This window comes from Taudactylus pleione, unplaced genomic scaffold (assembly GCF_031769625.1).
Source record: "Taudactylus pleione unplaced genomic scaffold, aTauple2 ptg000080l, whole genome shotgun sequence".
Taxonomy (NCBI): Eukaryota; Metazoa; Chordata; class Amphibia; order Anura; family Myobatrachidae; genus Taudactylus; species Taudactylus pleione.
This window is the reverse complement of record NW_028284482.1, coordinates 11,038,599-11,054,978: the sequence shown is the minus strand read 5'-3', so window position 1 is coordinate 11,054,978 and position 16,380 is coordinate 11,038,599. Positions and strand designations below refer to the sequence as shown.

The window sequence follows — 16,380 nt, the reverse complement described above, 5'->3', positions numbered from 1 at the left end:
GTACATTTTGGCTTCTTCTCTGGGTATGTCCTACAGTTCATACCTTTGGGGTAAAGTTAAAGAGGTTTTATCGGACACTGGGATTCCTGCATCCCTTATTACACCTAAGGCTTGTTGTCTGGGTATTTTGGATGATAATGTTCTTAATAACCATAGTAGAAAATATATGTTATTAATTTGTGCACACTAGCCAAAGTATGCGTGGCCTGCTCTGGAATGGCCTCCCATGGGGCAGATTTTACTGCATGGTTGTGCCTAGTTCGTGTCACAGTTCAACAAGATTGAAGCTAAATAGGACAGTGTTTGGAGTAGGTGGCAAAACTCTAGATATGCTTTCCCAGATAGACGAGTAGTCTTCTAGGCACAAGGTCATGGACAAGTTTATTGCTTATGCTAATTGTTCTGTTTTTTTGGATGATTGTTGTTAGAAATGTACTAGTGGTTTTGGGGTTCCTGGCTTTTTTTGGTTCTTGTTACTACCTTTTCAGTGCTGAGGCACATGAGAAGGGTGACTATCAACCAATGATGTACAATATTCTTATTTAATTTATTTTTATGATTTTTGCAAGGATATAATGTACCCTATTTTAGTTTTTCCAATATTTTAGTATGTTAAGTATAGTAGTTATTGTATCTTTAATGGTACAAATGTTTGATACTTTAATTCTATATGTATGTAATTTTTTTTATTCAGTTATTTACTGTATTGAAACATATACACATACATATATATACACACACACACACACACACACTATATAAATGAGTCATTTAAAGCTCCAATAGGCTTTTCAATTCTAAATATAGTGTAGAAGAGAAGTTTTTATATCAATAGGCATGTTTGTGATTTGCAGTCTCTCTCTTTGGTCCTTATTAATAATTGAAAATGCTTTCTTAGCTAGTTAAGACTGTGTTGTGTTCTACAGCTCTGATGCTTTGTGAATTAGGCTCTAATTATATGGTGTAGGTTTATGTAGGCAACAACAGACTTAGTCAGGGAAGACTGAAAATTTTACTTTTTATGTAATGGATACTATTCATAAACTTCCTTAAAAACCTCATTAGCACACACTCAAATGATATTCTGAGACCTTTCTCGTCAAGGATTCGCCAGCGAAGGCTTCACCATGCAAACTCAACAAGTATTAAGGCGATACATATACTGCCACAAAGCTGGATTGGTTATGGATGTCTCAGGATGGCGATAGCAGATTCAGACTTTTAAAGGATATTATTATTATTTTTTTTTAATTAACCTAATCTGACAAACCATCTTGCACATGCTCCCATCTGAAAAGACTTGTCAAAGTAATAAATTAACCCTTACTGGTATGGCTCATCGTGTGTGTGTGTGTGTGTGTGTGTGTGTGTGTGTGTGTGTGTGTGTGTGTGTGTGTGTGTGTGTGTGTGTGTATATAAGATTAAGGCTTGTGGGGAATGTCACATGGCATGCCTGCAGTAGGCTCCCTGTTCAGTTTCAACTTGCACCGTCTCCTCTAACCTTGGCAGGTACTGTATTATACATGACATATATACAGAATACAGCACCACATAGTATATATTGAATGAAAATATATCAAAAGGAGATTTCCTTTACCATATAAACTGAGGAGACCAGTGACCTTTATAGGAGGAAATGAAATACAATAATAGTAGATATTGCATATGTTATTCGTCATCACAATATTGCTAATGTATGCTGAAGAAATGACCTGACTAATCACTATTTGAGTAGTTTTTCTGCATAATGTAAAATAGCACGCATTACAATTACACTCATTTATATACAAGACAGACTGCTTGAAAAGGATACAATTTAGCAGGCTGCTGCAGGGACTCTGGAGGTATAATGATATCATCAAAAAAGCCAAGAGACACTAAAAGGGAAAACAAGAGTGAATTATTACCTTGCCTGCTCTGGATCATCTTACAGCAAAAATAAGACAGACGTCTTGTTTAATAACATGCTTACCATCATTTACTACGTAGAGAATGGGATGTTTACATTATGTTGCCAGTTACATAAAAAAAAAAAAAAAAAGGTTCAGTACCTCCATGGCAGTTTTCTATAGAATGTAGCATATTATACTGTCAGACAGTTTTAGGCTTTTGTTATATATAATTATGGGATTTATTTATTTCAGCATGAAAATGATAAGGCTTCAATTTGTTTTGTTATCCCCTCTGTAATGCTAACACTTCTATCAATAAGACTGATAGCACTGGATCATGAGTTCGTGAGAAATGACATCATTGGACAAGTTTAACACCAGTACTTAGGCAACCATGCTCCGCTGCATATGGGAATGGACCAAATGGTCACTACACTGGTCTATTAACTGGAGAGAAACCACAGCATCAGTTTAAATGGGATATCTAAATTGGACAACTTTGAATTTGTATGCTACATTCATTCATATGGAGGAGGATAAAACGCTTACCATGTACCCCTTCCTGACTGCAGCCTTTGATTTTTCCCATTAAGATCTCGTCAAGGAAAGGATGGAAGACAACATATCGGAAATGAACTAAAAAAGGTAAGAACACAACACATAAGACAGGAGAGAAACAGGCTTGCCAAGAAATGAAGTGCCACTGCTATAGAGCACAGGTTCTCAAACTCGGTCCTCAGGACTCCAAACAGTGCATGTTTTCCAGATCTCCTCACAGAATCACAAGTAAATTAATTAGCTCCACCTGTGGATCTTTTACAATGTGTCCGAGTAATGAATACACCTGTGCACCTGCTGGGAGACCTGGAAAAAGTTAACTGTTTGGGGGGTCATGAGGACAGAGTTTGAGAACCACTGCTAGAGAGTATTGCTGGCTATACACCTGCACTATTTCGGGCTGAATGCTCGATTTTCGATGAGTCATATAATGGATCTTGTGTATTTTTTTAGCAAGATACAATCCGATACGCGATCCCGCAGCTCCTATAAATCGGATCTTATGATCAGATGTGTAGCCCATATGTTCCATCCTATCGTGTGCAGATCGTGCAGTTTATTTTGTTCATACGATCCACTGTGCGGCAATTCAAGTCATTTCAATTACTGCTTCCCTAATGAGCATGTGAGGCACAGGATCGATCATACGACAGATCCTGTGCTAAGAACAACAACAAATATGCTGCCGGGACTGCCAGGGAGCTCCGAGGAGTCGGATGGTGAATCGGAACATATGCTGGTCGTGCAGGTGTATGGCCAGCTTATGAAATCTACTTACAATCTAATGCCATGTCATAGAATAGATGTACAACTCCAATACAGTTAAAAGAAATACAATTTGGTAGAAAATCTATATCACTAGTTTACCAATTAATACATGACCCCTTCAACTTGAGAAAATCGAAGACTGGTATATTTTCCTGGACACAAATTTTTCCGCATATAACAATTGACCTACTCTTAAAGACATTCACATATTCCATGCGAACATTATCTGCGTCCATGTATAGGGAAATGTTCTAGAATATATTCCATAAGGGATATCTTTCCCCAAATCTTAGATTTCTGATAGGGATTTCTGACTCCGACACAAGCAATAAATGCAATAGTTCAAACGCTACGTTTATGCATTGCATGTGGGACTGCCCCATAATAACCTTGTTTTGGAGACAGGTTAGGAGGCTCGCATTAACTTACCTCCTTAACCATTTACCTTTGACTGCAGGATGGGTAGTTTTGGGGTTTGTACCTTCTACAATACAAATGTTGCAGGGAAGCAAAAAAATTGATTATCATTTCTGCTGTGGCTCGTAAATGTATTCTACACCAATGGATTCATAAAGAACCTCCCTCTATACATTTAATAAACCCAAACTATTTCATATGGACTGGTTGGAAGCTTCATTACATAAGGAGGAACGTACTGAATCATTTATTCACATTTGGGAGGGATTCATGGATTCCTTGTCAGAAGATATAAGGACTCAATTACATAAATGCTTTCACTCTACTCAGTGGTACGAAACTACTTTTGTTAGTAGATACTCCAATCAATTTGCCAAGACCCGCCTCTGCGGTCCAGTCTGACAGAATCGCTGACCATGCATGTTGATGGTTACAATTTACTTAACCCGCTTAATATTTAAGATGTATACATTGCTGTTTTTTGCTTTAAATGCCAGGTACTTTATTTTCTTTGATATAGATTATATGATTTTGTGTATTTGCCAACTACTGTATTTCCTATCTACATTATAAAGGTTATGGTACGCTTTCTGTATTATTTTTATTCAGAAAGGCGTAAATAAAGATAAGTTTAACAAAAAAAAAAAAAATACACAATTCATCGGTTTCTGTCAATTGAAACCAGTTTTCATCGGCTACACATTTAAAGTATTTTCTAAAATCACTCTTATAATGCAAGAATGCTACCAAAGCAGTAAACAAAATAAAACAAGTGTTAAAAGTACACACAGGTTATAAATACAAACCTGTATTGATATTTCCAGTTATGTTTTCGTATAATTGACATCATTACACTTCATTTGTATGTATCCCTTTATCTTTGTGTGATCTCTTTGAAACCCGATTACTTATTTCTAAAACGTGCGCAAAGACACATATCCTGTGGATTCTAGCTTACGTTACAATCCATAAGAGGAATGTATTATCTTGGTCATAGGATTAGTAAGATGTAGTGTACGCAAATGGCGGTTAAATATAAATAACATTCTTATTGATATCCCAGATGGTTTTCATTCCAACCTATTGAAACCGCTACCAAATGGTTTGTGATGTAAGAATACGTTAATTGCTATAGAGAAATAGAAGATAATTTTACATCCATGATTGCTCCAAAAAAACACAACAAATGTGCATCAAGTAACCAGCGATTTTGCAAGTAACCAGTCACAACTCATAGATAGAGAATGGATGCTGACCCGTATTTCGGGAATGACGAGACCCATTACTGAGGCATGGAGTCTAATGTGCAGGCGGTATTAACCAGGGACCCCCGCAAGGAAGTTTGGACTTAGCTGCGCCCAGAACAGGGAGTAGGAGTACAATGAAGATGTGCAGCGTAGTCAACAAGCCGGGTCAAATCCAAATGGTCAAGAAGGTACCAAGGAGCAGACATAAGCAAGTCACAGAGGATAGCCAAGGGTCAAACCAGAATAGCAAGCGCAGTACCAGGGAGCAGAAAAAGTCGGGTAACGAACAAAGCCATGGTCAGGAACGAGCAGTAGAATCATGAACAGAAACGCTGGATTAAGGTTTGGGAGCCTATACTCTGGCATAGGAGTGCTCCCAGAGTCGGTCTTAAATAAAATTCTCACAGGTCAGCACGCGCGGCCACCTGCACTCTGTCATCTGGCTTCCGCTCATGGCATCCAGCATTAGAGCAGCGGGCACCGAGGACTCTGTCTGCTGCCCTGTTGCTGACCAGCTCTGCCAGACCTGGTAAGTGTCCCGATGTCTAGCGAACTGTGACATAACCCCCTCCTCTAGGGGTGGGCACTGAAGCCATTTGTGGGGTACAAATGGCTTGCCAGGGAACTTCTGGTGGAATCTCCGAAGAAGTTGGGGTGTGTGAATATCCGAAGGCTGGACCAAACAGCATTCTTCAGGACCATATCCTTTCCAATCCACCAAGAATTGGACTGTACCTTGAGTACAGAATTTTACCTCATACTCCTCCTGATGGTGGACCGGAAAGGAGGATTGTAGGTTATCGAAAACAGATTAAGAACCAGCAGTTTCAGGAGAGACATATGGAAAACAGTGTGCCAGGCAGTCTCAAATTATATGCCACCGGGTTGAACACTTGGAGAACCTGAAAAGGTTCAAATGAACCTGGGAGCAAATATCATTGTGGGCACCTATAATTGCAGATGTTTAGTGGACAACCAGACTCCTGGAATGATTCAGCAAGGATCGCAGTTGCTAATACGCAGGCAATCGGCAGATTGTTGCATTCTGTGTATGCATCTCATTGCGCGTGCACGAACCAGCCACTGCGATCTGGACTGCAAATGCAGTGACTACGCAGCCTGATCGCAGAGTGATTGACAGAAAGCGCAGGCATGCCAGTGCGTTTGAGCGCCGTTGCAGGATCGTACATAAATTAGCCAATGCGATGCCCTAGGCAGCCTGAGGCCTCATAGCGTGTGATGAAGAGAGTCAGAAATTGCTAAGGTCAGAGCTTGTGCAAGTGTGCGTGAGGGTCTGATGGTACCGATGGTTTTGCAGTCTTGCTAAACATTACAGATGTGTGTAAGGTAAAGTGGACGTCCTTATATTGTGCTTAGGTGGCATAGCAATCGCAATGGATTAGCATACTATCTCAGTTGAACTGCGTGCTTAATTACTATTGCATTTGCAGTTGCAATCTGTAATGAATCAGGCCTTCTGTCACCAGAATTAAATAAAGGACCCTTCTTTCTCTTCCTGTCCACAAACAGTTTGTACCTAGAAGAGGCCTTGTACAAATTCCTCTTTATGTCTCTCCAAATACTGAGGAAACTATTCAATGTACCCTGGACAACTGGAAGTGAAACTGACCACATAGCTGGGCTGATAACTCTCGCAATACAGGATGCAGACCGTACTGAATGAAGAAAGGCGAACGACCTGATGCCACTTGAAACAGATTATTGTGGGCAAATTCTGCCCATGACAACAAGCATACCCAATCATCCTGATTGGCTGAAACGTAACCGGATAAAACTTCTCCAGATCCTGGTTTACTCGCTCCGTCTGACCATTTCTTTGGGGGTGATAGGCTGATGAGAAACTGAGGTTAACTACAAAGCATTAACATAATGACCTCCAGAACTTAGATGTAAACTGTACCCTGCAGTCCAAAACTATATCCTTGGGGAACTCCATGCAGCCTGAAAGATTTCCCTTATGAATACTTCAGCCAATTTCGTAGCAGAGGGTAGACCTTTTAACGGGACAAAATGAGCCCCCTTGAAAAATCTGTCCACCACGACCCATATGATATTGAAGCCTTGGCAGGACAGTAAATTTGTGTCAAAGTCCATGGAGATATGGGACCAAGGGCAAACAGGTACTGATAATGGACAGTGGACCACCAATAATTTCTGAGGATTAACTCCAGGGATCTCTTCACTCCCACATGACCAGTGAAGCGTGAACCATGTGCCTGTTGAAGTAACTTCGCATGGAGTTCCGCTGCCACAAATGTCTTCCCTGGAGGAATTTTGATTTGGTTTGTCACCGCTATAAAACAGGTAGAATCCATGTGTCGACAGGGAGGCACCTGCTGAATAAAAAAAGTCTTATACCCTGAAGGGTGGACAACAGGATACAGTCAGCTTGCCCCTAATTTGTGACAGTGGAAGGTTTAAAATCAATTGATGTAAGCAATTTTATTATGTATAAATTATGTGCTAATTAGTACTTGTGGTTTTTTTGATAAAAATTTCAAAAAAGTAAATATATCTAATGATTGGCATTTTTTGGGTGTTTTCTTTGGGGAGAGGGTCTTTTTTAGAACAGTTTGAATAATACAGCATTGACAAAGAGAATAGAGATTCTAGAGAGAAGAATATCATATCACATTTGCCACAGGAGTTCCGTAGGGATATTGGTCTTATTTTCATTTGCTACGAACATTGGTTTACTCATCCTGATCGATAAGGTTTCCTTGAGGATTGACGCTTTTAGGGTTTATTTTTACTCATTGCCCCCTCTAAGTATACAGGATTTTTTTTGTAGGATCCTGTGACCGGACGCCTTTCGCCTAGGCCCTTCCCTGGTCACGGGTTAGCGCTTTCGGACTCCCACTCACCGTCAGTGACCGCCTGTCACTGACTCTGCCCACTGCGCCGTGGGCGTGTAACGATGCTGCCAAACTCTACCATCGGCGTTTGGAAACGCTTTTTACGTTACCCTCAGGCTCCTACCGCCGGCGCCTGGAACCGCTTCTGCTGCGTATGCGTCGACTAACTGCAGACACACCTCCCAGTTTGGTGTCGGCTGAATCCTCCTCATCCCTTGCAATGTGCCAGGTCTGCACGGTAGCTTGGCAGAGGGCTTGAACTTGGAGACACGGAGCTCTTACCCAGAACAGCTGGAGAACGGAACAGCGTTTGGCGCAATTCTTTTAGTCGCAGGGTACAAATATAGTCGAAGGAAAGGCAAGATGTTTATTGCTCTCAGTCTTAAAAAAGACACTCCCTTCGGATTGAAGGGGAATTTCAGCATACAATTCAAGATGTTACAGCAATTCTTCTCCACACAGGATTCACAAGGATGTACCAAATACAGGGCTCACAGTCCCTCTTTTTTATCTCATTCTTACACACAATATCACAGGGGGGTAAACCCACCCTGTGTTCCACTCAACCAATCAGGCTGTCTCACATAATATAATTTAACAACATATTACAATTTCAAAGGAGCCACCCAAACCTAAACAAAACTGATTTATCATATAGTAATAACTGTCTCCTAAAATGTTGACATAACATTTCACAGGAGATAGTAAATGACATTCATCCTTCCCAATGGGAGTATCAATCAGTTTGGCATTTCCAACCTCAACACATTCCGCTTTTAGAAGTGACATCCAAAAGGATCTTAAAAACAAATTGTCTTTTCAAAATGAAGTTCTGTACATGAAGGGTTCGGCTATATGACACTAGTCACACCTTTACACAGAGAACTTCCAGTCAAGCCTATTCATCAGACCTCCTGCTAAAGGGAATGACAATAGCATGTAGTTTCCTGCAACCACAGAGGCTGGTCATGTCAAACAAAAAGAGCATTTTCTCTACAAAATATACATTTAAACCATATGGTGCACAGCCTGTTAAATATACTCTGCTTCATGCACTAATGCATTGCAGAGCAGCAGCAGTGCATTACAGCAATACATATATATTTTAATACAGTTTATTATAAACCATGTGCAGTGTGCTTTTAAACTGTGTCCTCACTGGGACCGTAACTGTTTCAGCGCTGGTTGCAGTGGCTCCCAGCGTGCAGCCACATTCTACCTACACTCCCCCAGTGCAGTGGGTCCTGGCCGCGACATATAAAACATTAAAAACACACTTATTAACACTCAGCGCATAGTATACATTTACAATGGGCGCCTGGCGCCTTTTTGTCCTTTTAAAATGGCGCCGCAGCACCGGGGTTAACCCCTTCAGTGCCACGGCCGCCATTCCACACGTGAGGCCGGCCTCCGGCCACAGATCCTCAATAGGTTTAGCTTTCCTAACTTCATTCACGGTGGAACAGAATTCCCGGGACAAGGCATCAGCTTTGGTGTACCCGGGCGGTAGGTGATCACCAAGTTGAAGCGATCGAAAAATAGCAACCACCTGGGCTGACGGTAATTCAAGCAATGAGCTGTCTTGAGGTATGTTAGATTCTTGTGGTCAGTATAAACGGTCACATGGAAATTTTGACCCTTCAAGCAGGTAACACCATTGTTGCAGAGCCAGTTTGAAGGCCAAGTTTCTTATCTACGACAGCATAGTTCTTATTTTTCAAGAAAAGAAGCCACAAGAGTACCACCTTCCTTCATTTCTTTCTGCAAAAGCACAGCACCAACCCCAACTGTAGGGCCATCTACTTCCAAAAAGAAAGGCTGGTCTCAGTTAGGCGGCCTTAGAATGGGCGCTGAGATAAAAAACACTGCTTTAAGCGAGCAAATGCTTCTTCTAACTCTGAAGGCCATACCCTGGTGTCCTGAACCTTTTTTGTGAGAGCGGTAATGGGAGGTGCAACAGACGAATAGTTCCTGATGAACTGCTGGTAAAAAAAAAAAAAAAAGGCACAAAAGCCCAGAAAACATGGAATCGCCTTCAACCCCACTGGACAAGGTCAATTGACAGCGGCAGAGAGCTTCTCCGGGTCCATCTGGAGGCTAGAATCCGAAATGATGTATCCCAGGAATGCCATCTCCTTTTGTTCGAAGGAACATTTCTCCAATTTGCAAAAGAGCTGGTTAGCCCGAGATAGCACCTTCCCATACATGCTGGCGATGGCTTACTAGATCTTTGGAAAATGTCAGAATATCTAGTTATGTCACCACGTACATGTATAACAGGTCTTGAAAAATGTTATTCATATACTTTTGGAAAACAGCTGGAGCATTACTTAATCTAAAAGGAAGGATCAAATATTTGTAGTGCCCATCACGGGTATTGAAGTCAGTCTTCCACTCATCCCCTGCCCGGATATTGATTAGATTGTAAGCCCTCGTGAAGATCCAACATGGAAAAAAATCTTTGCCCTTTTTATGCGGTGAAAGAGTTCGGAGATCAGGGGTAGTGGGTACCGGTCCTTGATAGTAATGGCATTCAAGCCCCTGTAATGAATACACGGTCTAATGGTGCATACACACGTAGCGATCAGCCAGCTATACGATATCGCTGGTTGATCGTCCTGCACCCTCCCTGGTGTGCTGGATGATGGATATCGATCATTCAGTACACCAAGTCACCGACGACTATAGCGACCCACGATCAAGGGTCCCTATAGTAACCTACTCGATATCGAGCAAGTTGACCGGCATGCATGGCCGATGGACAAAATCGATATCGTCCATACATGGCCGCGCATCGCTGGAGAGTTTGTAGGGACCTAAAAATGAACGATTTTAAACAATACGTGTGCACGCACCATTAGACCTCCATCCTACTTTTTAACAAAGAAAAGACTAGCTCCTGCGGGTGATTTGGATTCTCTAATAAACCCGCGTTCCAAATTCTCCTTGATGTATTCAGCAACAGCCTGGGTTTCTGGAAGTGAGATAGGGAAGACTCTTCCACGAGGAGGCATTTTGCCAGGTAACAGATCTATAGCGCATTCCCACTCCCGATGAGAAGGCAGAGGCTCAGCAGCTTTCTTGCTGAACACATCCCTGAATGACTGGTAGAGATTCACCTGGGGAGAGTGTGAAACTTTGGATAGTACAACGTGGAGGTTGAATTATCGGCAAGCACATCTGATGGCATTGAGAACCCCATGACAAAATTTGGGGTTCTTCCCAATCTAACGTGGGTGTATGCTTATGTAAGCACGGAAGACCCAGGATGACCGGACTGTCAGCTGATGGAAGGATAAAGAAGAAGAAGATGAATTACCTATGAAGAGCGCCAACCTACATAGTAATTTCTGATGTCCTAGAGCGGATTGTAGCCATTGGAATTTTGTTCATCCACTCAGATGATACAGAGTGGAGTTTGAAGAGGCACACAGTGATTCCTAACTCTTGAACCTTTTTGGCTGTGATAACATTTCCGTTGTTGCCAGAGTCTAAAAAGGCCTTCAGAGGTTCAACGGTGGCTTCTAGCAGCAGAGTCACATTAATAGTGAATAGGGAAGCAGAGTTTTCTTTTTTCTTTTGGGGTGTGCTAAAATGCACCTAATCTGATCACCCCTCGATCAGTTAAGTCTTCTCGTTTTCCGGACGTTTAGAACAGCTGGAGAGAAGATGACCTGGTTTTACACAGTACAAACAGTTTGTTCTTGAACCCCCTCTCCCTCTCTGCAGCAGGAAGATGTGACTTCCTAATCTACATGGGTTATTCGGAAGACTCAACTGTAGTTGTGAAATGCAGGGCAAGAGACTGTTCCCTCTCTCTGTCGCAAAGGTCCACTCGGATACGCAAGGATCTTGGCAATTCCCTGGACGCCAATACATCCTTAATCTGCTCTGACAAACCTTGCATAAAGGCGGCAATCAAGGCTTCGTTGTTCCACCCCAACTCTGAAGCAAGGATTTGGAATTCCACAGCATATTGTCCTGCAGATTGATTGCCTTACTTCAACTGCAGAATAGTCAACCCAGCAGAGGATACTCCTCCGGGCTCATCGAAAACCTTCTGGAAGGCTGCTAGGAAACTAGCACTGTTTTTTTATTACCAGAGGGTCATTTCTTCCCATAATGGAGAGGCCCTTGCCAATGCCTGTCCTGACAGCAGCGAGATAACATAAGCCACCTTTGTTCTCTCTGAGGGAAAATGTGCCGCCTGGACCACGAACTGAATGGATCAGAAATCCTCGACAGTCTTTGGGATCCCCAGCATACTTCGAGGGATTCAGCATCTGTAATGGTGCAGACGCACCTGTAGATTTAACGGAAACCACAGGAGGTGGTGCAGTATGTACTGGAGGTGACGGCGCAGCACCGACTCGTTGCCTCAGTGTTTGCAGGCACTGCATAATCTGGGCCTTGTCTTGTTCTTGCTTCTCTACTCTAGTGAGGAGGTTCTCTAGCAAACCTCGTGGTGGAAGATTACCAGCAGCATCTGTGTGTGACCAGAGTATTCCGTCACAGCACACGGATAGAGAATGGATGCTGACCCGTATTTCGGGATTGAGTAGACCTACTATTGAGACGCGAAGTCTAACCTACTATTGAAGCACAGAGGCGCCTCCTGCATGCATCTGCAATCTGAGAGCAGCATCCGTAGTTTTGGTTTCAGATGGTCACGATGGTTGCGGTCCTCGGTCAGGCTGCGCAAGTCAATCTTACGCATCCTAACTGGCTCTTGGCTGCTTAGGAGGCCAAAAAATCTTGGACGCAGAGCCTGGCCTCAGCACCCCCATTTCCAGGAACGCAGCCCAGTGCTTTCCCCAGAAGGCAGCAGACTGTCACTCGTCTGATATACAGTCATGTGCATAAATATTGGGACATTGACAGAATTTTCATATTTTGGTCTCTATTCACCACCACAATGGCTTTGAGATGAAACAAACAAGATGTGCTTTAACTGCAGACTTTTAGATTTATTTGAGGGTAATTACATCCAAATCAGGTGAACGGTGTAGGAATTACAACGGTTTCTATATGTGCCTCCCACTTTTTAAGGGGCCAAAAGTAATGGGACAAACTAAACAATCCTAAATCTAACTTTCACTTTTTAATACTTTGTTGCAAATCATTTGCAGGCAATTACAGCCTGAAGTCTGGAATACATAGACATCACCAGATGCTGGGTTTCATCGCTGGTGATGCTCTGCCAGGCCTCTACTGCAAATGTCTTCAGTTCCCGCTTGTTCTCGGGGCATTTTCCCTTCAGTTTTGTCTTCATCAAGTGAAATGCATGCTCAATCGGATTCAGGCCAGGGGATTGACTTGGCCATTGCATAACATTCCACTTTTTAGCCTTAAAAAACTCTTTGGTTGCTTTTGCAGTATGCTTCGTGTCATTGTCCATCTGCACCGTGAAACACCGTCCAATGAGTTCTGAAGCATTTGACTGAATATGAGCATATAATATTGTCCGAAACACTTCAGAATTCATTCTGCTGTTTTTGTCAGCAGTCACATCATCAATAAATACAAGGGAACCAGTTCGATTGGCAGTCATACATGCCCACGCCATGACACTACCACCACCATGCTTCACTGATTAGGTGGTATGTTTTGGATCATGAGCAGTTCCTTTCCTTCTCCATACTCTTCTCTTCCCATCACTCTGGTACAAGTTGATCTTTGTCTCATCTGTCCATAGGATGTTGTTCCAGAACTGTAATGGCTTTTTTAGATGTTGTTTGGCAAACTTTAATCTGGTCTTCCTGTTTTTGTGGCTCACCAATGATTTACATCTTGTGGTGAACCCTCTATATTCACTCTTGTGAAGTCTTCTCTTGATTGTTGACTTTGACACATACACCTACCTCCTGGAGAGTGTTCTTGATTTGGCCAACTGTTGTGAAGGGGTTTTTCTTCACCAGGGAAATAATTCTTCTGTCATCCACCACAGTTGTTTTCCATGGTCTTCCGGGTCTTTTGGTGTTGCTGAGCTCTCCAGTGCGTTCTTTCTTTTTAAGAATGTTCCAAACAGCAAAAACATTAGGTGTGGCCAAATCTACTATCTCTCTGATGGGTTTGTTTTGATTTTTCAGCCTATGATGGCTTGCTTCACTGATAGTGACAGCTCTTTGGATCTCATATTGAGAGTCGACAGCAACTGATTCCAAATGCAAATGTCACACCTAGAATCAACTCCAGACCTTTTACCTGCTTAATTGATAATGAAATAACGAGGGAATAGCCCACACCTGTCCATGAAATAGCTTTTGAGTTGATAGTCCCATTACTTTTGGCCCCTTAAAAAGTGGGAGGCACATATAGAAACCGTTGTAATCCCTACACCGTTCACCTGATTTGGATGTAATTACCCTCAAATTAAATCTGAAAGTTTGCAGTTAAAGCACATCTTGTTTGTTTCATTTCAAACTCATTGTGATGGTGAATAGAGGCCAAAATATGAAAATTCTGTCAATGTCCCAATATTTATGCACCTGACTGTATGCAGTCATATTGCGTGCGAGGACGCAGGACCCGACCCTCACAATTTGGGTCCTGCGTGTTTTCCCTAACATTAGAAAACTGTTTGAAGAAACAAATTACTACCTGGAACTGAATTAAGAAGCTAATAGTGTACTAAGTACTGCACTTAGGATATGACATTTTTGTTGAAAAGAAATAGCAAAGTAGTAGATTACGCATAATACATGGCACGAGTCACTTGAATAGGACCTGTTCTTTGCCTTTTTACCTTAAACTTTGCATCTTAAGTTGCTAATCGGGTACCAAGAGGGTGGTTCAGCAAGGATCGCAATTGCAAAGCTGCATGCATGCAGCTTTGCAATCCTTGTAATAATGCAAATGCAGAAGGAGGTGTAGGACAACCTCTGCTGCATTTGTGATCCCAGCACTGCGACGGAGGTCGCAGGCTGGGATCACAATCACGAACATCGGTGGTCGCGATGGTGGACGGTCGAGTTGTCTATAATAAAAAAAAAAAAAAAAAAAGAAACACACAAACACACCCCTGCTGACTTTTCTTATTTACATTTTATTTAAGCGCATGTTGAGATGCAGCGTATATATATCTCTCTCTATCTGTTCTGTGTCCCTATGATCTGCACCCCGAAATAATTCCTTAAAAGGAGACCTTTTTTGTTCCCAGTGTGTAAAAAAAAAAAAAAAAAAAAAAAGAAGATTTCTATTATCATGTAGTATTCAAATCTTATTGTTGGTTTTTGCAGTGTGCTCGGGGAAAATATATTTTTTTATCTTGATTTTATGATGTTCCATGTTTTGCACACAAAAAAAAAACTTGGTTTTTCAGAATTTCTTAAAAACTGACAGGTGCATGCAGGAAATTCGGACTGTGGTCTGAAAAATTTCTGGGCATTTGTAGCATTCAGCAACTGCATGTAAAAGATTGCAGCGGCTGCAACAACAGTATAATTTGGCATGCCACCAACACAAGCAAGAATTGGTAAACAAGTAGCATTCCACCATTTATATGCTTCAGCGACTGGAGGTACAACAAGTCATCCTTGGTCCAGCACAGAGAATAATATTCTACGTTCTAATGTAAGTTATGGAACCCATGACATTGTAACCAATATGTCATGCTCCGGACGCTTAAAACCATCTTTTTACCTCTCCGATGCCTATCCAGGCTACCGCTGAGGTCTGCTCGCGCTGTGCATCACTCCCGAACAGCACAGAGGTCCGCTGACACTGCACAATGCTCCCGGCTGGTGCTGAGGTCTACTCATGCCCTTTCTGCTCAGTGTTCAGTCACTGAGCATGGAAATGGCTCTCCGCAGTCACTTGCTCACAGCTTGTCTCCCAAGCATGATGGTATACAAACTGCACGCCAGTTTCCTCCAGAACAACAGTATGGGCGCAGCCATGTTGGACTGTCACCTGACTCTCCTCCACCACTCAGTGCTGCTCCCAGACCAGCTGATCACAGCATCCAATCACTGGGGATCCTCCCCTATAAATTTAATTTCCTGCCTGGCCTCTGTACCAGTACAACGTCGCTTCTTGCTGAAGTTACAGCTCAGTACTGAGCTCCCAGGTACTCTGTATCTGAACGGTCCCGGTCCTTTATATCCAGTTCCTAGATCTGGTGAACAAGTCTCCTATGCCATCATGCACAACAGTCTGGTTTTACCACTGAGACTTGTTCTTAGAGCATCCATCAGTTCCAGCCAATACCTCCAACCATTGGTGTCATCCAATGTTTCCAACATCGAACTCATCAATTAAGTTCACCAATTCTTCAACAATTGGATTCAATTCCATCAAGTTCTTCAAATCATCAACATTGGTCTAAAACTGATCCAGCTCTCAATCCAGCATCATCGATCCCAATCACATTCTGCTCATTCAGTAGTATATATTCAGTTCCATTCCAACCTTCCTGCACAATAAAGACTTTCTATTCCTGTTCTCGCCTTCGGGCCCATTATCCACTGCCGTATCTCTACCTACTCACATTTATACATGAGGAGGTCCTGGCTCAAACCACCTAAGTTCATCCACGCCTCTCAAATCTCCTCTTCAGTATCCCACGCCTGTTCCAGCCCTAAACCAACCCTCATGCGTGAGTTCAGACACTGCCAGCCCAAG

The 16,380-nt window shown here is 42.3% G+C and overlaps 1 protein-coding gene across 9 annotated transcripts in view; it reads right to left on the bottom strand.

Moving 5' to 3' along the window:
• The window catches only part of POLR3H (RNA polymerase III subunit H), a 56,812-nt gene that overhangs the window by 23,862 nt on the left and 16,570 nt on the right, over positions 1 to 16,380 (bottom strand). For 8 of the 9 annotated variants that reach the window (XM_088468072.1, XM_088468076.1, XM_088468079.1 and 5 more), the window contains 2 exons: positions 2,442 to 2,528; positions 1,814 to 1,877 (listed from right to left, as the gene is read on the bottom strand). In XM_088468072.1, coding sequence (XP_088324198.1) covers positions 1,814 to 1,877; positions 2,442 to 2,528 — 151 coding nt within the window. The remainder of the gene's footprint in view (positions 1 to 1,813; positions 1,878 to 2,441; positions 2,529 to 16,380) is intronic. The other variant, XM_088468073.1, reaches the window with a different exon arrangement.